The sequence below is a fragment of the Pseudophryne corroboree genome, chromosome 2, assembly GCF_028390025.1.
Source record: "Pseudophryne corroboree isolate aPseCor3 chromosome 2, aPseCor3.hap2, whole genome shotgun sequence".
NCBI classification, from domain to species: Eukaryota; Metazoa; Chordata; class Amphibia; order Anura; family Myobatrachidae; genus Pseudophryne; species Pseudophryne corroboree.
In genome coordinates this window covers 468838260-468864251 of record NC_086445.1, presented here as the reverse complement: position 1 = coordinate 468864251, position 25992 = coordinate 468838260, and the positions used below count along the sequence as shown (strand labels likewise).

At 46.2% G+C, this 25992-nt stretch overlaps 1 protein-coding gene across 2 annotated transcripts in view; it reads left to right on the top strand.

Annotated features, from left to right (window-relative positions):
* GCC2 (GRIP and coiled-coil domain containing 2) overlaps positions 1 to 25992 on the top strand; it is a 244476-nt gene that overhangs the window by 33429 nt on the left and 185055 nt on the right. For both annotated transcript variants that reach the window (XM_063953814.1, XM_063953812.1), the window contains exons 3-6: positions 1311 to 1395; positions 17758 to 17822; positions 18150 to 18254; positions 22504 to 25212. In XM_063953814.1, coding sequence (XP_063809884.1) covers positions 1311 to 1395; positions 17758 to 17822; positions 18150 to 18254; positions 22504 to 25212 — 2964 coding nt within the window. The remainder of the gene's footprint in view (positions 1 to 1310; positions 1396 to 17757; positions 17823 to 18149; positions 18255 to 22503; positions 25213 to 25992) is intronic.

The window sequence follows — 25992 nt, the reverse complement described above, 5'->3', positions numbered from 1 at the left end:
ACTTTTTAATGGGCCAACAATGGGTCGGTAGGTCCAGTTTAGCTTTAGGTAGAGTTCCTCTTTAATTGTTAATGTTACTGCAGTCTGGATAAAGCAGTCTTCCAGTTTGCAGCTTTGTCCATTTGTATGTTTTATTGCTGTTCTTTGCTGTGTGTCATCATTACAGGTAATCTTTTACACAAAATAGATCTTTTGTAATACGGTAGGCATACTACAGTGCAGATGTGTCCTCTTACACCTAGCATCCATATGCCTTTATAAAGGCGAGACCTATGGTGCGACTGAGCTGCTTTGAGAGGTGTAGCATACATCATTTTCTTTACATTTTGCGTCTTATTAACATAGCAGATACAGCAAAACACCAATCGCAGTGTACTAGAGACGTACATCAAATTGATAGTGTAATCTAACAGTAGTTTTCTTGCTTCCAGTTTTATTTATGCAAATAGTATGCACATTTTGAGCGAGTACGATGCTTGCTGCAGTCGCCAAGAGAGGCACAGTGTATGAGGACACATCTGTAGTATCCTACCACTGCAGTTGCTAATTTACAGGTTGTTATGCATAACTATACTTTGCTCATGATTAAATGAGACAAATTCATAAAGAATCAATAAATCCTTCTGCAGCACATAGGGAGGCCACCGTAATAGAAAACAAAATAAGAAATAACTGTAACGTAACGTGTTGGCAAAACGTATTTTATATATGGTGAAAGTTCCACTTACTGTAAGGCCCATACACACTAGCTGATTTTGAGCTCAAAGTAGCTAACTTTTGGCGTTTTGCAGTACTTTGAACTCAAACTCGGCAGGTGTGTATGGGCGGGCGATGAGAGGGCTGTTTTACCGGCTGAGTGAACCACTTTAAACAGTCTCTTACTGTAGAAAGTTTTCACCCCCCACCCCACCCCGCAGAAACGCCCAGTGTGTATGGACTTTTAATCTCAATGGGAACTGCTTTTCAATTTGCCTTCAGCACACTAGTGTCCTGTAGGTTGTTTTACTGGGGTGGCACTCGATATGCTGGCTGCCGGGATCCCGACAGCCGGCATACCGACAACTGTTCTCCCTCTAGGGGTGTCCACGACACCTCTGGAGGGGGAATAAATAGCGTAGCGCGCCACCGTGCCCGCCAGGGGCTCTTTTGCGCTCGCCCCGCTGCCAGCATTCCCACAGTTGGGATCCCGGCGCCGGTATACTGGCCGCCGGGATCCCGACTGCCGGCCAGTCGTAGTACACCCGTTTTACTGCAGCTGCCTGTAGCATTGTTCTTGGTAATTACATTTCCTGTGAATTAATGTTTTACAGCTGGACTCACTGCCTAAAGAAGATCTCATCAAATTTGCTAAAAAGCAGTTGATGCTTATTCAGAAAGTAAAATCAAGGTGTACAGGTATACACACAACATTAGCACATGCTACAGCGTCACAGCTGCTATGTCTTTCTGTAAGCTGTTATTGTTTGGCTATTCTTGAGGAAATATCTTAACACATACTTTATTTGCTTCCTTTAGTGCGATACTCAAAAAAAGTAATTACTTATAAAGGAAATGTGTTTGTAGAATTGTTAATGAATAAAGTAACTTCCAGTAAAGTAAAGCTCCAAATGTGTTTCTACATGGGTATCCAGACTCTAGGTCGACAGTGTCTAGGTCGACACCCATTACGTCGACATGGAAAAAGGTCGACATGAGTTTTTCACTTTTTTTTTCTTCGTTTTTTGAACTTTTTCATACTTTACGATCCACGTGGACTACAATTGGGAACTGTAACCTGTGCCGAGTGCAGCGACGGACACGATGCACTAATTGGGGCTCCCGGTCACTTTACGAAGAAAACGACTTAAACCCCCCCCCCACAAAAAACTCATGTCGACCTTTCTCTGACGGAATAGCGGGCTCCGAAGGAGACTGGGCACTCTAAGAAAGAATTAGGACTACCTGGTGTGCACTGGCTCCTCCCTCTATGCCCCTCCTCCAGACCTCAGTTAGAATCTGTGCCCGGCTCGAGCTGGATGCACACTAGGGGCTCTCCTGAGCTTCTAGAAAAGAAAGTATATTTAGGTTTTTTATTTTCAGTGAGATCTGCTGGCAACAGACTCACTGCTACGAGGGACTTAGGGGAGAGAAGCAAACCTACCTGCTTGCAGCTAGCTTGGGCTTCTAGGCTACTGGACACCATTAGCTCCAGAGGGATCGAACACAGGCCCAGCCTCGGTCGTCCGGTCCCGGAGCCGCGCCGCCGTCCCACTTGCAGAGCCAGAAGCAAGAAGAACGTCCAGAAATCGGCGGCTGAAGACTCCGGTCTTCATTAAGGTAGCGCACAGCACTGCGCCATTACTCCCCATGCACACCTCACACTCCGGTCACTGATAGGTGCAGGGCGCTGGGGGGGGGGGGGGGGGGGGGGCGCCATGGGCTGCAATAAGATTACCTTACATTGGCAAAAATACACATAATATAGTCATTAAGACTCTATATGTGTAAAATCCCCTGCCATATATCCATAAAAAAAAGCGTGAGAAGTCCGCCGTGAAGGGGTCGGGGCTATCTCCCTCAGCACACTGGCGCCATTTCCTCTCACAGCTCCGCTGGAAGGACGCTCCCCAGGCTCTCCCCTGCAGTTTCCAGGCTCAATAGGGTAAAAAAGAGAGGGGGGGGGCACTAAATTTAGGCGCAAATACTATATATATATATATATATATATATATAGCTGCTATAGGGTAAAATCACTCATTATAGTGTAAATCCCTGTGATTTATAGCGCTGTGGTGTGTGCTGGCATACTCTCTCTCTGTCTCCCCAAAGGACTTTGTGGGGTCCTGTCCTCAGTCAGAGCATTCCCTGTGTGTGTGTGGAGTGTCGGTACGGCTGTGTCGACATGTTTGATGAGGAGGCTTATGTGGAGACGGAGCAGGTGCCGATAAATGTGATGTCACCCCCTGCGGGGTCGACACCTGAGTGGATGGACTTGTGGAAGGAATTACGTGACAGTGTCAACTCCTTACATAAGAGGTTTGATGACATAGCAGATGTGGGACAGCCGGCTTCTCAGTCCGTGCCTGCCCAGTCGTCTCAAAAGCCATCAGGGGCTCAAAAACGCCCGCTACCTCAGATGGCAGACACAGATGTCGACACGGATACTGACTCCAGTGTCGACGACGATGAGACTAGTGTACATTCCAATAGGGCCATCCGTTACATGATTACGGCAATGAAAAATGTGTTGCACATTTCTGACATTAACCCTGGTACCACAAAAAAGGGTATTATTTTGGGGAGAAAAAGCAACCTGTGGTTTTTTCCCCCTTCTGAAGAGTTAAATGAAGTGTGTGATGAAGCGTGGGTTTCCCCCGATAAGAAACTGGTAATTTCCAAAAAGTTACTAAGGGCATACCCTTTTCCGCCAGAGGATAGGATACGTTGGGAGACATCCCCTAGGGTGGATAAAGCGCTTACACGCTTGTCAAAGAAGGTGGCACTACCGTCTCCGGATACGGCCGCCCTAAAGGAGCCTGCGGATAGAAAGCAGGAGGCTATCCTGAAGTCTGTATATACACACTCAGGTATTATACTGAGACCGGCTATTGCTTCAGCATGGATGTGCAGTGCTGCAGCTGTGTGGTCAGATTCCCTGTCTGATAACATTGATACCCTTGACAGGGACACTATATTGCTAACTGCAGAGCATATTAAAGACGTAGTCTTATACATGAGAGATGCACAGAGGGATATTTGCCAACTGGCATCTAGAATAAATGCAATGTCCATTTCTGCCAGGAGAGTATTATGGACTCGGCAGTGGACAGGTGATGCGGATTCTAAAAGGCACATGGAGGTTTTGCCTTACAAGGGTGAGGAATTGTTTGGGGATGGTCTCTCGGACCTCGTTTCCACAGCGACGGCTGGGAAGTCGACATTTTTACCCCATGTTCCCTCACAGCCAAAGAAAGCACCGTATTATCAGGTACAGTCCTTTCGGCCCAGAGGCAGAGGTAGGGGGAAAAAGCTGCACCAAACAGCAAGTTCCCAGGAACAAAAGTCCTCTCCCGCTTCCTCTAAGTCCACCGCATGACGCTGGGGCTCCACAGGTGGAGCCAGGTGCGGTGGGGGCCCGTCTCCGGAACTTCAGCGACCAGTGGGTTCGCTCACGGGTGGATCCCTGGATTCTACAAGTGGTATCTCAGGGGTACAAGCTGGAATTCGAGACGTCTCCCCCTCGCCGTTTCCTCAAATCAGCCTTGCCAACTACTCCCCCAGACAGGGAGGCGGTGCTGGAGGCGATTCACAAGCTGTACTCCCAGCAGGTGATAACCAAAGTACCCCTCCTTCAACAGGGACGGGGTTACTATTCCACAATGTTTGTGGTAAAGAAACCGGACGGTTCAGTGAGACCCATTTTCTCTGACGTCCTAAGTGGATGCTGGGACTCCGTAAGGACCATGGGGAATAGCGGCTCCGCAGGAGACTGGGCACAACTAAAATAAGAATTTACTTACCGATAATTCTATTTCTCATAGTCCGTAGTGGATGCTGGGGACTCCGTCAGGACCATGGGGAATAGCGGGCTCCGCAGGAGACAGGGCACATCTAAAAAAGCTTTTAGGTCACATGGTGCGTACTGGCTCCTCCCCCTATGACCCTCCTCCAAGCCTCAGTTAGGTACTGTGCCCGGACGAGCGTACACAATAAGGAAGGATCTTGAATCCCGGGTAAGACTCATACCAGCCACACCAATCACACCGTACAACTTGTGATCTGAACCCAGTTAACAGTATGATAACAAAACGAAGTAGCCTCTGAAAAGATGGCTCACAACAACAGTAATAACCCGATTTTGTAACAATAACTATGTACAAGCATTGCAGACAATCCGCACTTGGGATGGGGCGCCCAGCATCCACTACGGACTATGAGAAATAGAATTATCGGTAAGTAAATTCTTATTTTCTCTAACGTCCTAGTGGATGCTGGGGACTCCGTCAGGACCATGGGGATTATACCAAAGCTCCCAAACGGGCGGGAGAGTGCGGATGACTCTGCAGCACCGAATGAGAAAACTCCAGGTCCTCTGTAGCCAGAGTATCAAATTTGTAAAATTTTACAAACGTGTTCTCCCCTGACCACGTAGCTGCTCGGCAAAGTTGTAATGCCGAGACCCCTCGGGCAGCCGCCCAAGATGAGCCCACCTTCCTTGTGGAGTGGGCCTTTACAGATTTAGGCTGTGGCACGCCTGCCACAGAATGTGCAAGTTGGATTGTGCTACAGATCCAACGTGCAATCGTCTGTTTAGACGCAGGAGCACCCATCTTGTTGGGTGCATACAATGTAAACAACGAGTCAGTTTTTCTGACTCCAGCTGTCCTTGAAATATATATTTTTAATGCTCTGACAACGTCCAGTAACTTGGAGTCCTCCAAGTCGCTAGTAGCCGCAGGCACCACAATAGGCTGGTTTAAGTGAAATGCCGAAACCACCTTAGGGAGAAATTGAGGACGTGTCCTCAATTCTGCCCTGTCCGAATGGAATATCAGATATGGGCTCTTGTATGACAAAGCTGCCAACTCTGAAACTCTCCTGGCAGAAGCCAGGGCCAACAGCATGGTTACCTTCCATGTAAGGTATTTTAATTCTACCGATTTTAACGGCTCAAACCAATGAGATTTGAGAAAATTTAGAACCACGTTCAAATCCCACGGTGCCACTGGAGGCACTATTGGGGGTTGTATATGTAGTACACCTTTGACAAAAGTTTGTACTTCAGGCACTGACGCCAATTCCTTCTGGAAGAAAATTGATAAGGCCGAAATTTGAACTTTAATGGACCCCAATTTTAGGCCCATAGACAATCCTGCTTGCAGGAAATGTAAGAATCGACCCAATTGAAATTCTTCCGTTGGAGCCTTCTTGGCCTCACACCACGCAACATATTTTCGCCAAATGCGGTGATAATGTTGTACAGTCACTTCCTTTCTAGCCTTAATCAAGGTAGGAATAACTTCCTCTGGAATGCCCTTTTCTTTTAGAATCCGGCGTTCAACCGCCATGCCGTCAAACGCAGACGCGGTAAGTCTTGGAACATACAAGGTCCCTGCTGAAGCAGATCCCTTCTTAGAGGTAGAGGCCACGGATCCTCCGTGAGCATCTCTTGAAGTTCCGGATACCAAGTTCTTCTTGGCCAGTCCGGAGCCACCAGTATCGTTCTTACTCCTCTTTTCCGTATAATTCTCAGTACCTTTGGTATGAGAGGCAGAGGAGGGAACACATACACTGACTGGTACACCCACGGTGTTACCAGAGCGTCCACAGCTATTGCCTGAGGGTCTCTTGACCTGGCGCAATACCTGTCCAATTTTTTTGTTGAGGCGAGACGCCATCATGTCCACCTTTTGGTTTTTCCCAACGGTTCACAATCATGTGGAAAACTTCTGGATGAAGTCCCCACTCTCCCGGGTGAAGGTCGTGTCTGCTGAGGAAATCTGCTTCCCAGTTGTCCACTCCCGGGATGAACACTGCTGACAGTGCTATGACATGATTCTCCGCCCAGCGCAGAATCCTTGCAGCTTCTGCCATTGCACTCCTGCTTCTCGTGCCGCCTTGTCGGTTTACGTGGGCGACTGCCGTGATGTTGTCGGACTGGATCAACACCGGCTGACCCTGAAGCAGCGGTTTTGCCAGACTTAGAGCATTGTAGATCGCTCTTAGCTCCAGTATATTTATGTGAAGAGACGTCTCCAGGTTTGACCACACGCCCTGGAAGTTTCTTCCCTTTGTGACTGCTCCCCAACCTCGTAGGCTGGCATCCGTAGTCACCAGGACCCAGTCCTGTATGCCGAATCTGCGGCCCACTAACAGATGGGCAGTCTGCAACCACCACAGGAGAGACAACCTTGTTCTCGGTGACAGTGTTATCCGCTGATGCATGTGCAGATGCGATCCGGACCATTTGTCCAGCAGATCCCACTGAAATGTCCGTGCATGGAATCTGCCGAATGGAATCGCTTCGTACGAAGCCACCATCTTTCCCAGGACTCTTGTGCATTGATGTACTGACACAGTTCCTGGTTTTAGGAGGTTCCTGACAAGTTCGGATAACTCCCTTGCTTTCTCCTCCGGGAGAAACACCTTTTTCTGAACCGTGTCCAGAATCATTCCTAGGAACAGCAGACGAGTTGTCGGGGTCAATTGAGATTTTGGAAGATTCAGAATCCACCCGTGTTGCTGAAGCACTACCTGGGTTAGTGCTACACCGACTTCCAGCTGTTCTCTGGACTTTGCCCTTATCAGGAGATCGTCCAAGTAAGGGATAATTAATACGCCTTTTCTTCGTAGAAGAACCATCATTTCGGTCATTACCTTGGTAAAGACCCGAGGGGCCGTGGACAAACCAAACGGCAGCGTTTGAAACTGATAATGACAGTCTTGTATCACGAACCTGAGATACCCTTGGTGTGAGGGGTAAATTGGGACATGCAGATAAGCATCTTTTATGTCCAGGGACACCATGAAGTCCCCTTCTTCCAGATTCGCTATCACTGCTCTGAGTGACTCCATCTTGAACTTGAATTTCTGTATGTACAGGTTCAAGGATTTCAGGTTTAGAATAGGTCTTACCGAACCGTCCGGCTTCGGTACCACAAATAGTGTGGAATAATACCCCTTTCCCTGTTGTAGGAGGGGTACCTTGACTATCACCTGCTGAGAATACAGCTTGTGAATGGCTTCCAAAACCGACGTCCTTTCTGAGGGAGACGTTGGTAAAGCAGACTTTAGGAACCGGCGAGGGGGAAACCTTTCGAACTCCAGCATGTAACCCTGAGATATTATCTGCAGGACCCACGGGTCCACTTGTGAGTGAGCCCATTGATTGCTGAAAATCTTGAGTCGACCCCCCACCGTTCCTGGGTCCGCTTGTAAAGCCCCAGCGTCATGCTGATGGCTTTGTAGAAGCCGGGGCGGGCTTCTGTTCCTGGGCAGGGGCTGCGTGCTGCCCTTTCTTACCCTTTCCTCTGCCTCTCGGCAGATAAGACTGTCCTTTTGGTCGCTTTTTATAGGAGCGAAAGGACTGCGGCTGAAAAGACGGTGTCTTTTTCTGTTGTGAAGGGGTCTGAGGTAAAAAGGTGGACTTGCCGGCAGTTGCCGTGGTCACCAGGTCCGAAAGACCGACCCCAAACAATTCCTCTCCTTTATATGGCAATACTTCCATATGCCTCTTGGAATCCGCATCACCTGACCACTGTCGCGTCCATAAACTTCTTCTGGCAGATATGGACATCGCGCTTACTCTTGATGCTAGAGTACAAACATCCCTCTGAGCATCTCGCATATAAAGAAAAGCATCCTTTAATTGCTCTAGAGTCAATAAAATACTGTCCCTATCCAGGGTCTCAATATTTTCAGTCAGAGAATCCAACCACACTACCCCAGCACTGCACATCCAGGCTGAGGCTATTGCCGGTCGCAGTATAACACCAGTATGTGTGTATATACTTTTCAGTGTAGTTTCCAGCCTCCTATCTGCTGGATCCTTGAGGGCGGCCGTATCAGGAGACGGCAACGCCACTTGCTTTGATAAACGTGTGAGCGCCTTATCCACCTTAGGGGGTGTTTCCCAGCGCGCCCTAACCTCTGGTGGGAAAGGGTATAATGCCAACAACTTCTTTGAAATTAGCAATTTTCTATCGGGGGTAACCCACGCTTCATCACACACATCATTCAATTCCTCTGATTCTGGGAAAAATACAGGTAGTTTTTTCACCCCCCACATAATACCCCTTTTTGAGGTACCAGCAGTATCAGAGATCTGTAACGCCTCCTTCATTGCCGTGATCATATAACGTGTGGCCCTATTGGAAAATACGTTTGTTTCTTCACCGTCGACACTAGATTCATCTGTGTCGGTACCCGTGTCGACTGACTGAGGTAAAGGACGTTTTACAGCCCCTGACGGTGTCTGAGACGCCTGAACCGGTACTAACTGGTTTGCCGGGCGTCTTATTTCGTCAACTGACTTTTGTAGTGTGCTGACATTATCACGTAATTCCATAACTAAAGCCATCCATTCCGCTGTCGACTCCCTAGGGGGTGACATTACCATCATCGGCAATTGCTCTGCCTCCACACCAACATCGTCCTCATACATGTCGACACACCCGTACCGACACACAGCAGCCACACAGGGAATGCTCTAATCGAAGACAGGACCCCTTAGCCCTTTGGGGAGACAGAGGGAGAGTTTGCCAGCACACACCAAAAGCGCTATAAATGTATATAAACAACCCTAGAAGGTGTTGTTTACTATATATGCGCTCTTAATATATAAATATCGCCAATTTATGCCCCCCTTCTCTTTGTTACCCTGTTTCTGTAGTGCAGTGCAGGGGAGAGTCCTGGGAGCCTTCCTCACCAGCGGAGCTGAGCAGGAAAATGGCGCTGAGTGCTGAGGAGAATAAGCTCCGCCCCTTTTTCGGCGGGATTTTTCTCCCGGTTTTTAAGAAACTGGCCTGGGTCAAAATACATACATATAGCCTTAATGGGTATATGTGATGTATTTCTTTTGCCACTAAAGGTAATTATATTGCTGCCCAGGGCGCCCCCAGCAGCGCCCTGCACCCTCCGTGACTGAGTCAGTGAGCCGTGTGACAACAATGGCGCACAGCTGCAGTGCTGTGCGCTACCTTCATGAAGACTGTGGAGTCTTCTGCCGCCTGTTTTCCGGACCTCCGTTCTGCCGTCTCTTCAGCGTCTGTAAGGGGGATCGGCGGCGCGGCTCCGGGACGAACCCCAGGCTGACCTGTGTTCCGACTCCCTCTGGAGCTAAGTGTCCAGTAGCCTAAGACTCCAATCCATCCTGCACGCAGGTGAGTTGGAAATCTCTCCCCTAAGTCCCTCGATGCAGTGATCCTGTTGCCAGCAGGAATCACTGAGATTGAAACCTAAAAAAAAAACTTTTCTAAACAGCTCTTTAAGAGAGCCACCTAGATTGCACCCTCTCGGACGGGCACAAAAACCTAACTGAGGCTTGGAGGAGGGTCATAGGGGGAGGAGCCAGTACGCACCATGTGACCTAAAAGCTTTTTTAGATGTGCCCTGTCTCCTGCGGAGCCCGCTATTCCCCATGGTCCTGACGGAGTCCCCAGCATCCACTAGGACGTTAGAGAAAGAAAGCTTTAGGACTACCTGGTGTGCACTGGCTCCTCCCTCTATGACCCTCCTCCAGACCTCAGTTAGAATCGTGTGCCCGGCTGAGCTGGATGCACACTAGGGGCTCTCCTGAGCTCCTAGAAAAGAAAGTATAATTTTAGGTTTTTTTATTTTCAGTGAGATCTGCTGGCAACAGACACACTGCTACGAGGGACTAAGGGGAGAAGAAGCGAACCTACCTGCTTGCAGCTAGCTTGGGCTTCTTAGGCTACTGGACACCATTAGCTCCAGAGGGATCGAACACAGGGCCCGACCTCGATCGTCCGGTCCCGGAGCCGCGCCGCCGTCCCCCTTACAGAGCCAGAAACAAGAAGATGGTCCTGGAAATCGGCGGCAGAAGACTTCGGTCTTCAACAAGGTAGCGCACAGCACTGCAGCTGTGCGCCATTGCTCCTCATGCACACCTCACACTCCGGTCCCTGATGGGTGCAGGGCGCTGGGGGGGTGGGCGCCCTGAGCAGCAATATTAAACACCTTGCTGGCATAAAAATCACATAATATAGTCCTAGAGGCTATATATGTGAAAAATACCCCTGCCAGATATCTATAAAAAAGCGGGAGAAGTCCGCCGGAAAAGGGGCGGAGCTATCTCCCTCAGCACACTGGCGCCATTTTTCCCTCACAGCTCCGCTGGAAGCATCGCTCCCAGGCTCTCCCCTGCAGTTTCAAGACTACAAAGGGTAAAAAAGAGAGGGGGGGCACTAAATTTAGGCGCAGTAGTATACATATAAGCAGCTATAAGGGAATATCACTCAGTTATAGTGTTAATCCCTGTGTATATATAGCGCTCTTGTGTGTGCTGGCATACTCTCTCTCTGTCTCCCCAAAGGACTTTGTGGGGTCCTGTCCTCAGTCAGAGCATTCCCTGTGTGTGTGCGGTGTGTCGGTACGGCTGTGTCGACATGTTTGATGAGGAGGCTTATGTGGAGGCGGAGCAGATGCCGATAAATGTGATGTCACCCCCTGCGGGGCCGACACCTGAGTGGATGGACTTGTGGAAGGAATTACGTGAAAGTGTCAACTCCTTATATAAAAGGTTTGACGACATAGCAGATGTGGGACAGCCGGCTTCTCAGCTCGTGCCTGCCCAGCTGTCTCAGAAGCCATCAGGGGCTCTAAAACGCCCGCTACCTCAGACGGCAGACACAGATGTCGACACGGATACTGAATCCAGTGTCGACGACGATGAGACTAATGTAACTTCCAATAGGTCCACATGTTACATGATTGAGGCAATGAAAAATGTGTTGCACATTTCTGATGTTACCCCAGGTACCACAAAAAAGGGTATTATGTTTGGGGAGAAATAACTACCAGTGGTTTTTCCCCCATCTGAGGAATTAAATGAAGTGTGTGAAGAAGCGTGGGCTTCCCCCGATAAGAAACTGGTAATTTCTAAAAGGTTACTAATGACGTACCCTTTCCCGCCAGAGGATAGGTCACGTTGGGAAACATCCCCTAGGGTGGATAAAGCGCTCACACGCCTGTCAAAGAAGGTGGCACTACCGTCTCCGGATACGGCCGCCCTAAAGGAGCCTGCTGATAGAAAGCAGGAGGCTATCCTGAAGTCTGTATATACTCACACAGGTATTATACTGAGACCAGCTATTGCTTCAGCATGGATGTGCAGTGCTGCAGCTGCGTGGTCAGATTCCCTGTCGGAAAATATTGATACCCTAGACAGGGACACTATATTGCTAACCATAGAGCATATTAAAGACGCAGTCTTATACATGAGAGATGCACAGAGGGATATTTGCCGGCTGGCATCTATAATAAGTGCAATGTCCATTTCTGCCAGGAGAGGATTATGGACTTGGCAGTGGACGGGTGATGCAGATTCTAAAAGGCACATGGAAGTTTTGCCTTATAAGGGTGAGGAGTTGTTTGGGGATGGTCTCTCAGACCTCGTTTCCACAGCAACAACTGGGAAGTCAGCATTTTTTACCCCATGTTCCCTCACAGCCAAAGAAAGCACCGTATAATCGGGTACAGTCCTTTCGGCCACAGAAAGGCAAGCGGGTTAAAGGCGCGTCCTTTCTGCCCAGAGGCAGAGGTAGAGGGAAAAAGCTGCAGCATACAGCCAGTTCCCAGGAGCAAAAGTCCTCCCCCGCTTCCTCCAAGTCCACCGCATGACGCTGGGGCTCCACAGGCGGAGCCAGGTACGGTGGGGGCCCGTCTCAAAAACTTCAGCAATCAGTGGGCTCGCTCACGGGTGGATCCCTGGATCCTTCAAGTAGTATCTCAGGGGTACAAGCTGGAATTCGAGACGTCTCTCCCCCCCCCCCCCCCCCGCCGTTTCCTCAAATCTGCCTTGCCAACAACTCCCTCAGGCAGGGAGGCAGTGCTAGAGGCAATTCACAAGCTGTATTCCCAGCAGGTGATAGTCAAGGTGCCCCTCCTTCAACAAGGACGGGGTTACTATTCCACAATGTTTGTGGTACCGAAACCGGACGGTTCGGTGAGACCCATTTTAAATTTGAAATCCTTGAACACATATATAAAAAAATTCAAGTTCAAGATGGAATCGCTCAGGGCGGTTATTTCAAGCCTGGACAAGGGGGATTACATGGTATCACTGGACATCAAGGATGCTTACCTGCATGTCCCCATTTACCATCATCACCAGGAGTACCTCAGATTTGTGGTACAGGATTGTCATTACCAATTCCAGACGTTACCGTTTGGTCTGTCCACGGCACCGAGGGTATTTACCAAGGTAATGGCCGAAATGATGATACTCCTTCGAAAAAAGGGAGTTTTAATTATCCCATACTTGGACGATCTCCTGATAAAGGCGAGGTCCAGGGAGCAGTTGTTGGTCGGGGTAGTACTATCTCGGGAGGTGCTACAACAGCACGGTTGGATTCTAAATATTCCAAAGTCACAGCTGGTCCCTACGACACGTCTACTGTTCCTGGGGATGGTTCTGGACACAGAACAGAAAAAAGTGTTTCTCCCGGAGGAGAAAGCCAAGGAGCTGTCATCTCTAGTCAGAGGCCTCCTGAAACCAAAACAGGTGTCGGTGCATCACTGCACGCGAGTCCTGGGAAAAATGGTAGCTTCCTACGGAGCAATTCCATTCGGCAGGTTCCATGCAAGGATCTTTCAGTGGGATCTGTTGGACAAGTGGTCCGGATCGCATCTTCAGATGCATCGGCTGATAACCCTGTCTCCAAGGACCAGGGTGTCTCTGCTGTGGTGGCTGCAAAGTGCTCATCTTCAAGAGGGCCGCAGATTCGGCATACAGGACTGGGTCCTGGTGACCACGGATGCCAGCCTTCGAGGCTGGGGGGCAGTCACACAGGGAAGAAACTTCCAAGGACTATGGTCAAGTCAGGAGACTTCCCTACACATAAATATTCTGGAACTGAGGGCCATTTACAATGCCCTAAGTCAGGCAAAACCCCTGCTTCAAAACCAGCCAGTACTGATCCAGTCAGACAACATCACGGCAGTCGCCCATGTAAACCGACAGGGCGGCACAAGAAGCAGGACGGCGATGGCAGAAGCCACAAGGATTCTCCGATGGGCGGAAAATCACGTGTTATCACTGTCAGCAGTGTTCATTCCGGGAGGGGACAACTGGGAAGCAGACTTCCTCAGCAGGCACGACCTCCACCCGGGAGAGTGGGGACTTCATCCAGAAGTCTTCCAACTGATTGTAAACCGTTGGGAAAGGCCACAGGTGGACATGATGGCGTCCCGCCTAAACAAAAAGCTAGAAAGATATTGCGCCAGGTCAAGAGACCCTCAGGCGATAGCTGTGGACGCTCTAGTAACACCGTGGGTGTACCGGTCGGTTTATGTGTTCCCTCCTTTTCCTCTCATACCCAAGGTACTGAGGATAATAAGGAGAAGAGGAGTAAGAACTATACTCATTGTTCCGGATTGGCCAAGAAGAGCTTGGTACCCGGAACTTCAAGAAATTATCTCAGAGGACCCATGGCCTCTGCCGCTCAGACAGGACCTGCTGCAGCAGGGGCCCTGTCTGTTCCAAGACTTACCGCGGCTGCGTTTGACGGCATGGCGGTTGAACACCGGATCCTGAGGAAAAGGGCATTCCGGAGGAAGTCATTCCTACGCTGATTAAAGCTAGGAAAGAAGTGACCGCAAACCATTATCACCGCATTTGGCGAAAATATGTTGCGTGGTGTGAGGCCAGGAAGGCCCCAACGGAGGAATTTCAGCTGGGCCGTTTTCTGCACTTCCTACAATCAGGGGTGACTACGGGCCTAAAATTGGGTTGCATTAAGGTCCAGATTTCGGCTCTATCGATTTTCTTCCAGAGAGAACTGGCTTCTCTACCTGAAGTTCAGACTTTTGTTAAGGGAGTGCTTCATATTAAGCCCCCTTTTGTGCCTCCAGTGGCACCGTGGGATCTCAACGTGGTGTTGGATTTCCTAAAGTCGCATTGGTTTGAGCCACTTAATACCGTGGAGCTAAAATACCTCACGTGGAAAGTGGTCATGCTGTTGGCCTTGGCGTCGGCCGGGCGTGTATCAGAATTGGCGGCTTTGTCATGTAAAAGCCCTTATCTGATTTTTCATATGGATAGGGCGGAATTGAGGACTCGTTCCCAATTCCTTCCTAAGGTGGTTTCAGCTTTTCATGTGAACCAACCTATTGTGGTGCCTGCGGCTACTCGGGACTTGGAGGATTCCAAGTTTCTGGACGTAGTCAGGGCCCTGAAAATATATGTTTCCAGGACGGCTGGAGTCAGGAAAACTGACTCGCTATTTATCCTGTATGCACCCAACAAGCTGGGTGCTCCTGCTTCTAAGCAGACTATTGCTCGCTGGATCTGTAGCACGATTCAACTTGCACATTCTGCGGCTGGACTGCCGCATCCTAAATCTGTAAAAGCCCATTCCACGAGGAAAGTGGGCTCTTCTTGGGCGGCTGCCCGAGAGGTCTCGGCTTTACAACTTTGCCGAGCTGCTACTTGGTCGGGTTCAAACACATTTGCAAAATTCTACAAGTTTGATACCTTGACTGAGGAGGACCTTGAGTTTGCTCATTCGGTGCTGCAGAGTCATCCGCACTCTCCCGCCCGTTTGGGAGCTTTGGTATAATCCCCATGGTCCTTACGGAGTTCCCAGCATCCACTAGGACGTCAGAGAAAATAAGAATTTACTCACCGGTAATTCTATTTCTCGTAGTCCGTAGTGGATGCTGGGCGCCCATCCCAAGTGCGGATTGTCTGCAATACTTGTATATAGTTATTGCCTAACTAAAGGGTTATTGTTCTGAGCCATCTGTTCGTGAGGCTCAGTTGTTGTTCATACTGTTAACTGGATATAGTATCATGAGTTGTACGGTGTGATTGGTGTGGCTGGTATGAGTCTTACCCGGGATTCCAAATCCCTTCCTTATTGTATCAGCTCTTCCGGGCACAGTTTCCCTAACTGAGGTCTGGAGGAGGGGCATAGAGGGAGGAGCCAGTGCACACCAGGTAGTCCTAATTCTTTCTTAGAGTGCCCAGTCTCCTTCGGAGCCCGCTATTCCCCATGGTCCTTACGGAGTACCCAGCATCCACTACGGACTACGAGAAATAGAATTACCGGTGAGTAAATTCTTATTTTTACCATGTCGACCTTTTTCATGTTGACCTAATGGCCGTGTCCTGTGTCGACCTACTCACTGTCAACCTAGACCCTGTCGACCCTGAGTCCCATACCCGTTAGAAACACCCATCACCCATAACATCTTTAAACGTGTCTTCTTTGCCTGGAAAGCAATTGCGTTTTCATAGAATATTGTTAATAAACATACTGTATTCGTTTTGGTTTAGTCAAATTATAGTGTCCATCTGAAACAACAAATACTTGTTGAGGCTATAAACAGTTATTTTGTAGCATCTGAAGCTACTGGACTTGAATGCTCCCTTGTATAAATTTAGCTTACTTTTATTTTTTTTCATCTCCTCCTTTTATTTTTATTTTCCTTTCGAGTGATTGTGTTAGAAGCCATACATGACACCTTTTCCACAAGAATGCATGCCCTACTTTTAAATCTGCGTGTCAATGTTTGAAAACTTTATATTAATACTCTTTTCTCTGCTATAAGGCAGTGCGTACTTGTACTACTATACAATGTCCACCACCTAGAAATACTCTAATCTGTTCCTCATGTTTAAGTGCTGTCTGAAGTCCCTGCATGTCCTGTAGATGGATGCCTGGAGTAGTGGTGTACTTTATCTATAGGTCTGCAGTTTTGTTGTGAAGGGCTAGCCTAGAACAAGGCTGTATTAGTACTAGAAATGAGAGAAGAGATTCAAATAGAGTTATCTTCCTCCATCCATCTATAGCAATCAGACTTTAGATTAATAGGACGGCAAAACCCTTTAAGAATAATTTTATGATTCCACTAAATGTGTGTGTGTGTGTGTGTGTGTGTATATATATATATATATATATATATATATGTATATATATATGTGTGTGTATGTATGTGTATATATATATATATATATATATATATTTACTTTTATTTTATTTTTTTTGTCTTGCACTTACCCAAAAAATATTTCTGGGCATAGATCTTGTTGTTTCATATGTTAATGCTCAATGTTTTGGTAAAGGGAGATCTATCAATATTTAATCACTCTAGTCTAGGGTATTGTACTAGCAGAGTCCGTGATTAGTTGGCTAGTCCTTATGTACAGATTGGTGGATTCATACACAGCACAATTGTCACAGATGTCACAGCAAGCAGATCTGTTCACTTAACTTTTTTTATTATTTTATAGAACCATTTGTAGAAAATGTATTGGAGTCTTAGAGATATAACATATTGAAAGGAAAAAAGAATGAAGTACGTTTAATTGAATGTAACTTAAAAAAAGTTGCAAGTACTACAGTATGTATATAGTTGTTCTTCAGTAGAGTTTTATTGAAGCTTTTAGAAATATGGATGGTTTAGCTCGTCCCCATTGTCTCTGATAACAGGAAGGAATTTCCTTCTTTTTATATTTTGATTTTTTTTGCTTTCATAAACCACTCTACTAGGCTTTCCATATGAAGATACAAGGTGGTGTACTGTGCTTGTTTTTTTTTTTTTTTTGCTGCTTTTTAGGGCTTCCAAATATCATTCTACTACCACAGTAACAGTCACATGACAGGATGTGGTGAGCAAGAAGCATGCTCATTCTCTGCACCACTAGCCGTCAAGTATGTGGAGGAGTATGGGCTTGGTCATCAGCAGATCCTTTTCGTGATAGCAAACCTGAATGCTGACACGTGTACAAAGAGGCCTAGCGGCCCTCGCACACAGAGATTTTTTTTAAACGGATATTGAGCTGTAGGAGGGCATCCTAACATCACTTTAAACTGGTGTAAGACGAGCTTTACCCAAATCAGAAAAGTATAAACAGATTATGTATGATCACAACTTTATTCAGCAACAGCTGCCTACAAGTAGGTAATTGCTGTAAGTGGTATGGCTTGTACTTTTACATATATGTTAGTTCCAGAGGCTTAAACCACTTATTTCTTTAAATGGCATAATCCTGTGTTGTCTGCACCCACTACCTTTATTTCACCTAATTTGCAGATTTAGAGAAAGAAATAGAAACCTTGAAATCAAGACCAGCTAGCGAGGATACAGATGTTGTCCAGGTAATACCTCATTTTCTGTTGTCTTTCAAGCTATTCACTAATTCACAGCTTTTCTTGTACAAATAGTAAGAATGTTTGTGTTGTAGTAGTACTCGTAGTTGTTAGGTGATCATTACAGATGTGACCTGCTTTTGTATGATTTACTGTTTAGCAGGGGCACGTCTATGGGCACAGTGCGCTAGGCATTTTGGTCTGCAGTTTGGTAAGCCTGCTGCCATTAGTAAAGGTGAAGTTCTGGAACATGAAGCTGAGTGAGGTCTAGATGCACAATGCTGATGTCATTTTGTGTTCCCCTACTAAAGCCACAACCTGTTCATCTTCTTTTAGGCACTCACTGAAAGACTGGACGCTGTCCTTCTAGAAAAGGCAGAAACTCAACAGCAGTTGGTCTCTCTGAAGAAAGAATATGCTAAAACAAAAGAAGATGCTAAGGTAATCATTGCTTCCTTCACCTACAGAAATAGCATGTTCAGGGATTTCAAGAGTTTTAGAGCCAGGTAGTAATATTCAACTTTAACAGAGGTAAACAATTTATTTTGTCCAAAACAACACTAAACCTAAATATAAAATTGGTCATCACAATAAAGGTACTAGTAACATTAACAAATCTAAATGCATAAATTCAGTTGCATATGAACTGACAAACGTGCAGTTCCTACTGAGAGGATTGGGGTGGGGGCTGTATACTTAGAAGCACTCTTCCCAATGACCAAAAGAGAATTTCAGAGGAACTTGTATAGAACAGCACCGCACCCCCCTTAACCAGCTGCCTGTCGGTCATTAAGGCGGTGTGGCATGCTCCGCTCAAAGAGCCCTGCAGCCCACCCCATCAAGCCACAGCAATTCCTCAGGTCTTGATGTCAGCGGTCTGTCTCTTACTCTTCAGAGCCTCTCCCTCCCATCAGCATGTGACAGCCTCTTCCACTGTCTATCCCTCCCCTACGTGTGACTGTCTCCCCTCAGCATGTAACAGTCCTACATTATCCCCTTTACTCTCTAACACAGTGATTTTCAACCGCTGTGCCGCGGCACACTGGTGTGCCGCCAGCGGTTGTCAAGTGTGCCGCCGCCAGAGATCCCTGCTGCCAGTCCCCGTCTGCTGCCGTCTTCACTATACAATGACCGCGTAAGAGCTGCCTGCGCTGCCCGATAGTGATACTGATTTACAGCATCACTATCGGGCAGCACAGGCAGCTCTTCTGCGGTCACTGTATAGTGAAGACGGCAGCTCTCCTGCGGGCCCGCCCGTGACCCCTACGACGTGGCGTGACTCATAGGTCACGTACACATCACCATCCCGCCTAGGCAGCGACTAGTTTCCCTTCGTGGCCCGTGCTGCTGTGTTCTGCTCCTCAATGCTCCTGCCGCTAAGGGGGAAAACAAAAAAGGTTTGGGCCAGTGCTTTATGATGTGTGTGCAGTGCCATTACTATGTGTGTGGTGGCATTACTATGGGGGTCAGTGTGTGTGTGGTGGCATTACTGTGGGTGTCAGTGTGTTTGGTGGCATTACTATGGGGGTCAGTGTATTTGGTGGCATTATTGTGGGTGTCAGTGTGTTTGGTGGCATTACTATGGGGGTCAGTGTCTCTGGTGGCATTACTGTGGGTGTCAGTGTGTTTGGTGGCATTACTATGGGGGTCAGTGTCTCTGGTGGCATTACTGTGGGTGTCAGTGTGTTTCGTGGCATTACTATGGGGGTCAGTGTATTTGGTGGCATTACTGTGGGTGTCAGTGTGTTTGGTGGCATTACTATGGGGGTCAGTGTATTTGGTGGCATTACTGTGGGTGTCAGTGTGTTTGGTGGCATTACTATGGGGGTCAGTGTCTCTGGTGGCATTACTGTGGGTGTCAGTGTGTTTCGTGGCATTACTATGGGGGTCAGTGTATTTGGTGGCATTACTATGGGGGTCAGTATATTTGGTGGCATTACTATGGGGGTCAGTGTGTCTGGTGGCATTACTGTGGGGGTCGGTGTGTGTGGTGGTATTACTATGGGGGGCAATGTGTGCAATTACTATGGGGGACAGTGTGATGGCATTACTATGAGGGTCAATGTGTGGAATTACTGTGGCAGACAGTGTGTTCAAGTACTGTGCATTATTTTAATAACTGTTGGGGACAATGTGTGTGTGTTTTTAGCCTTGGGGACAAATATGTTTGTTTAATTTCCCTGTGTGTGTTTTATTTTTCCGTGGGGTACCGATGGTGTGCCTTGGCAATTTTTAAATCTTTTTGGTGTGCCGCGAACTGAAAAAGGTTGAAAATCACTGCTCTAACATCTTCCCACTCAGCCTGCGCAGTATGTGAAGCTTCCTGACCTATACGCTAAATTCTAGAAATAAATCAAAAAACAGTGTTATATCCAAAAGCTAAACTAAAAAGTAATATTGCTCCGAGTAATGATCCTCAGTTGCAGCCATTACAGTAGTAAACAGGATAGATGCATTTGGTCCAGCCTGTATACAATAAACCTCCTCTCTCTCCCTTTGCCTTTTCCTGTCTCTAGATAGGTTTTGGATTCCAGCAACTTTCCTTTCAGTAATGTAAACCAGAAACCACTCGGGCTTCTTGGGAATGCCAGTCTTCTGCCTTTTTGTGTAGACCTGAAAGTTTTTCAATTGCGTAATGAAGAAATCCTTAATTACTAAGGAGAATCTCTGTGCTAGTTAGTAAATAAGTAAAAAGTGGCAAACACCAGATAAGAATATATATGGACGATTTCTCATAACGGAATGGGATTCTTCTGGGAATTTATAAGACTCAGCTAATAATTAATATAGGGAAATTAAGAGTAAAACATTTTCGATTCTGATAATGTTGTAACTAAATTCACTGTCAGACTTATTCAAATATGACCAAATATAATTTAGAAACTGAAACACTTCAATAAACATAATAGCATATATGCATTTAAAGATTGAAACATAAGAACAGACAAAACCTTTTGGATCAATCCAGTTAGCCGTGATCTACTCATCATTTACGGTAACGCCAGATTCACAGGTTTATGTTGGCAACGCCAAAGAGCTGTGTACAAATATCCACGATGAATTCGGTCGCAAATTTCAATGCCATTTCTGGCATTTACACGGTTTCACACCAACACAGGCTTGGCCATGTTGTGGCTCTCCCTTCATGTGCAGTGATAATTTAATTGGTTTGTGGCCACAAAATATATTCTAAAATAGAAGGTAAAAACAGAGTAGAGTCTCACTTGTAGTACAGTCTAAATGCAATTAAATGTCAGTATGCTATTATGTTTATTAAAGTGCTTTCCTCTGGGGGTTTTTTTAATGACATTTTGTCTTATTAACATTTTGAATGGCTTGTACTAATGTACTAAAATACTTATTCTCCAAAGTTAGTTTCAGTTCAGTAAGTATTGCATTTTAAAATGAATGAATACAGTGGGCTGTAAGTAAATGAGGACATGTACAACAATGTTTTAGGGGTATATTCAATTGAAGTCGGATCCATTCCGACATTCATTTGTCGGAATTGATCCAACCTGGCCTATTCAATGGACATCTCAATTCAACTTTTACAAAAGTCGAATTGAGATGCGAGGGGGGAGACGGGGGAGAGCAGCACTACAGCAGCGGCTATATAGCCGCTGCTGTAGCGCTGCTCTCCCCCGTCTGCCTGCGGCTCTCCCCCGTCTCTCCTGTCTGACAGCCGCCGCTCCGTCCCCTGTCACAACCGCCGCTCCGTCCCCTGTCACAGCCGCCGCTCCGTCCCCTGTCACAGCCGCCGCTCCGTCCCCGTCTTCCCCTCTCTCACAGCTGCCGCCGTTCCCCCTCTCTCACAGCTGCCGCCGTTCCCCCTCTCTCACAGCTGCCGCCGTTCCCCCTCTCTCACAGCTGCCGCCGTTCCCCCTCTCTCACAGCTGCCGCCGTTCCCCCTCTCTCACAGCTGCCGCCATTCCCCCTCTCTCACAGCTGCCGTCGTTCCCCGTCTCCCCCTCTCTCACAGCCGCCGCCGCTCCCCGTCTCCCCCTCTCTCACAGCCGCCACTCACGGCAGCGTCCACCCGCTCCAGCAAGCGAGGTCTCGCTTGTTGGAGCCGGGTGGACGCTGCTGTGAGCGGCGGCTGTCCTCCAGCGCTGCTCACCACGTCCCCGCCTCGGCTCTCCCCATCTCTGGCGCTGCAGTCCCCATCTCAGTTCGACTTTTTTTAAAGTCAATCTGAGATGGTCGAAAAGGGGGCCAAAACCACAAGCACGTGGATCGGCAGCTATTCCGCCGATCCACGTGCTTTTCGACAAGTCGAATTCCACGACTTGTCGAATAGGACTGAATAGGTCGAATCACGATTCGACCTTAAAAAGTCGAAAACTGCCGTCTTTTCAACAGACGGCAGTTTTTGACACCAATTGAATATACACCAGAATCTGTTAAACAATTATTATTTGTTTCTTAATTTTTTTTTAAACCTTTAAAACTTGGCAAGACTAAGTATACTTACCTTTCCCAGTGCTGCCCTAATCCTCCCTTCCTGCAGGCTAAACCCAACCCTCCCCACCAAACCCTTGCTTTGCTGGAATTTTGGATGGTCTTTTTTTGGATCCGCATTAGTAGTACATATTAGACTATAGTAGCCTAATGTTTTCTTCCTAACTTTTGCTGTAATTTAAAATAAGTACACGTTATTAAACTTTGTGGTTTCCATTGTGTTTTGTAGGATGCTACCAAGAAAGCTGCTGAATTGCAACAAGATTTACAGCAGTCAAGTGATAGTTTCTTAAAAGAAATAGATGTTTTAAAGAATGAACTGGTTCAGACTGGGAATAGTCATAAAGAAGATGTGGATACTATAAAGATAGAACTACAAGATGCACTTGTTAAACAGAAAGAGTTGACAGATAGACTGGGCGTGCAAGAAAACCAAGATGCAGAAATGAAAAGACTGAAGGAACAGCTTCAGCTTATCCCTCAAGTTTATGAGGACAAGATATCTAGTTTGCAGAAAGCATTAGAAGCTGCTACTGAAGAGAAAAACCATGAAATAACCAAGCTTAGGGAAACGCAGGCAGCTTCAGAGCAGTATAGTTATGAGATCCAGGATCTTCATCAGAGAATTCTGAAATTACAAAATGAGCATAAAGATGCTGAATTGCGTCTAAAGCATCAACTTGAAACTTCTATGATAGGGTGGGAGCAAGAGAAACTATTATTGCAAGACCTCATCAACCAGTATGTGGAAAAAGAGAAGAGGTGGCAAGAAGAAATGAGTGAAAATAATAAAAATAAGCAAGAAGTGGAAATTCTTCAAAAAAAGCTGGCCGAATACTGTAATGTGCAAGATGTACAAAATAGCTCACTGCAAAGTGATAATGGCAAAGTTGAACAGTTAAAAAGTCTTGTAGCAGAGTTAGAATCTCAGCAAAGCCTCTTAAGAGATGAACTCACGTATATAAACCATTTAAAGATCAGTCTAGAAAAGGAAGTTCAACATCTAAAAAGTGACTATTTCCATGAGCGAGAAGAATTAGAATTTAAGATAAATGAACTTCAGCTTGGCATAGAGGAGTATAATGGTCTGATAGAAAAATTAAAGACAGAGCTTCAGTATTCAAAAATGGACTATGATCAGTTGGCAAGAAAAAAAAATGAAGATATTCAAGCTATTAGAGATCAGCAGAAGAAAGAAATGTTTGAACTGGAACAAGCAATTGTATCACGCTTTGAAAAGGAGAGATTGTCCTTTGTGCATGAAATAGAACTTTTAAAAGAGCAGTGTGATAAGGCCCAGCAAGAAAGAGAGGAAGCTGTGAGCAGTTATGAGGGTTTGCGGGAAACGTTTGTCAGCCTTCAGGTGGAACTTGGAGAGTCTGCTGGCAAGATCAGCCGGGAATTTGAAATGATGAAGCAACAACAGGCCACCGATGTCCATGAACTGCAGCAGAAATTGAGAACTGCATACAAAGACAAGAATGACGTTCTTGAAACTGTGAATCTACTCCAAGGAGAAATTGAGTTGTTATCTTCTAAACAAAATGAATATGAAGAACTAAATCTTAAGATTATTCAATTACAACAGAAAAACAAAGAACTTAAGGTGTCTTTGCATCAGAAAGACGAGCTGATAAATGATATGCAGTTGAAAGTGGCCACTGAGAAATCTTCTACTGTCAGCGAGGAGATCCAGGAGCTGCAAGAAATGTGCAAAACAGAGCAAGCCAGGGTATTGACATTACAGCATGAAGCTGACGGCCAGGTTATGCATAATGCTCAGCTGAAGCAAACCATTGAGGTACTGACACAAAAACTGCAAGATTCCATAGAACTATCCAAACAGAGCGAGCATGAAGCACTTCAATTTAAAATTAAGGAATTGCAACAGAAAAATGAAGAAGTTCTCATCGCTTTACATGAGAAAGAGGCATTTTTAACAGTTCTTCAGGTGAAAATAGCAGACACAACCATGGAAAATGCTGAAATATCCTGTAGCTTAGAGCGTTCAAGTGAAGAAATGCAAAAAGTACAGGAATTATGTAGGACTGAATCTGAAGGCCATGCAAAGTTTATCGTGCAGCTGGAGCAAACCATCATGGATCTGACACATAACCTGGAAGAATCTGTAACCATTAGGGACCAGAGCCTGAACGAAGTGAAAAATCTCCAACAACAAGTAGACATGCTAATTCTTGACAAGCAAAATTTGCAGAATGACTCCAGAAAGTGGCACGATGAGGTGTCAAGAGTTCATGAAGAAAAGGATATACTTTCTAGAGATTTTGATAGACTTGTGTCTGAGCACAATGGTTGCCTAGCTGCTAAGGAGGAGCTAAGTGAACTAAGAATGAAATTACAACTGGTAGCAGAAGGGAAAGATGAAGTAGCTAGTCTACTCGAGACTAAAGAGCGCAACATAGAGGAATTAAAAATCCAGCTCTATGTTCTCCTAGACATATTGGCGGTACAGTGCACGGGCCAAGATCTCATTACTGTCCTACAAGACATTAACAAAGCAGTACTCCAGCTGAAGGAAGAAAAGCAAAATGTGATGTTACAGCGAGAGGAGACATCTGTAGAGCTTGAGGGGCTACAGGAAGAGTTTGAAATACAGTGCTCAGAACTGAGAGCTCTCCTGAGCGACTACTCAAAGGAAAAGTCGCTTTTGAAAGAAGAACTGGAGGAAACACTTAGAGACAAAGAAGCTCTGCAAAGTGATCTGCTAGAGATGAAAAACACACTTGAAAAATCTAAGCTGGATAATCAGGACTTACTTTCTCGTATTGAAAATGTAACTTTAGAACTGAATGCATTACAGGTAGAAAAAACAAATGTTATAGAATCTAACAAGCAAGCACAAGAAGGTTTACAAAGTGTGACCGAAAACAAGGCTTTGGCTTTCGATGCTGTAACACTAGAACTTCAGTCTGCGCAGGTGAGACAGCTGCTTAACCCACTGTTTGAATACATGTATATTGTGGCATTAAGATTATGAATTAAGTGAATGCTTGAGGCATGCATGGACAGCATGGAAAAGGAAATGTATAATCCAAATTGCATTTTAACCAGGGACTGTTGCAGTTGTTTTTTTTCTTTGCTGTATGTTGTATTTAATGGTACTTTTTAATAAGCATGTCTTTAATCGAATGTAACTGGGATGCTTGTAAAAAAAAATGCATAGAACTCTAAATTCTTCAAAACCTACATATACAGATGTGTCCTCTTACAACTTTGCTTCATGCACTACAAGTCACGTTACTCATAACGCGTGAGTGCCGTGTGACTCTGTAGTGCCAAGCGTCTCTTTTGCTGCGAAAATGTGTCTTAGACATGATATGCAGCATGCCTATATTCTGTGTGTAATAGTGGCACTATCTGCATCCGAAATGAAACGTTAGTTTTTTCCAGGAATACACTGTAGCATAGCATTTTGTATGTAAATACAGTCACACCAGAATATAAGCATGCTGCAGATTAGATGCTGCATATCATTTTAATCAGCAGAAGCTGCTTGTGTGTCCTATTGCATTACATTGCGTCTAAGACTCCTTTTTGCGTCAAAAGATGAATAAAAAAAGGCGCTCGGCGCTACCGACTCCCGCCACGGCATGGTGCAACTTGAAGGGCTGTTTAGCGTGACTGCAGCAAGGATGTAATGCAGACTTTTTTTTTTAAAGTTCATAGTAAATGGAATACTACATTTATTTATTACAAA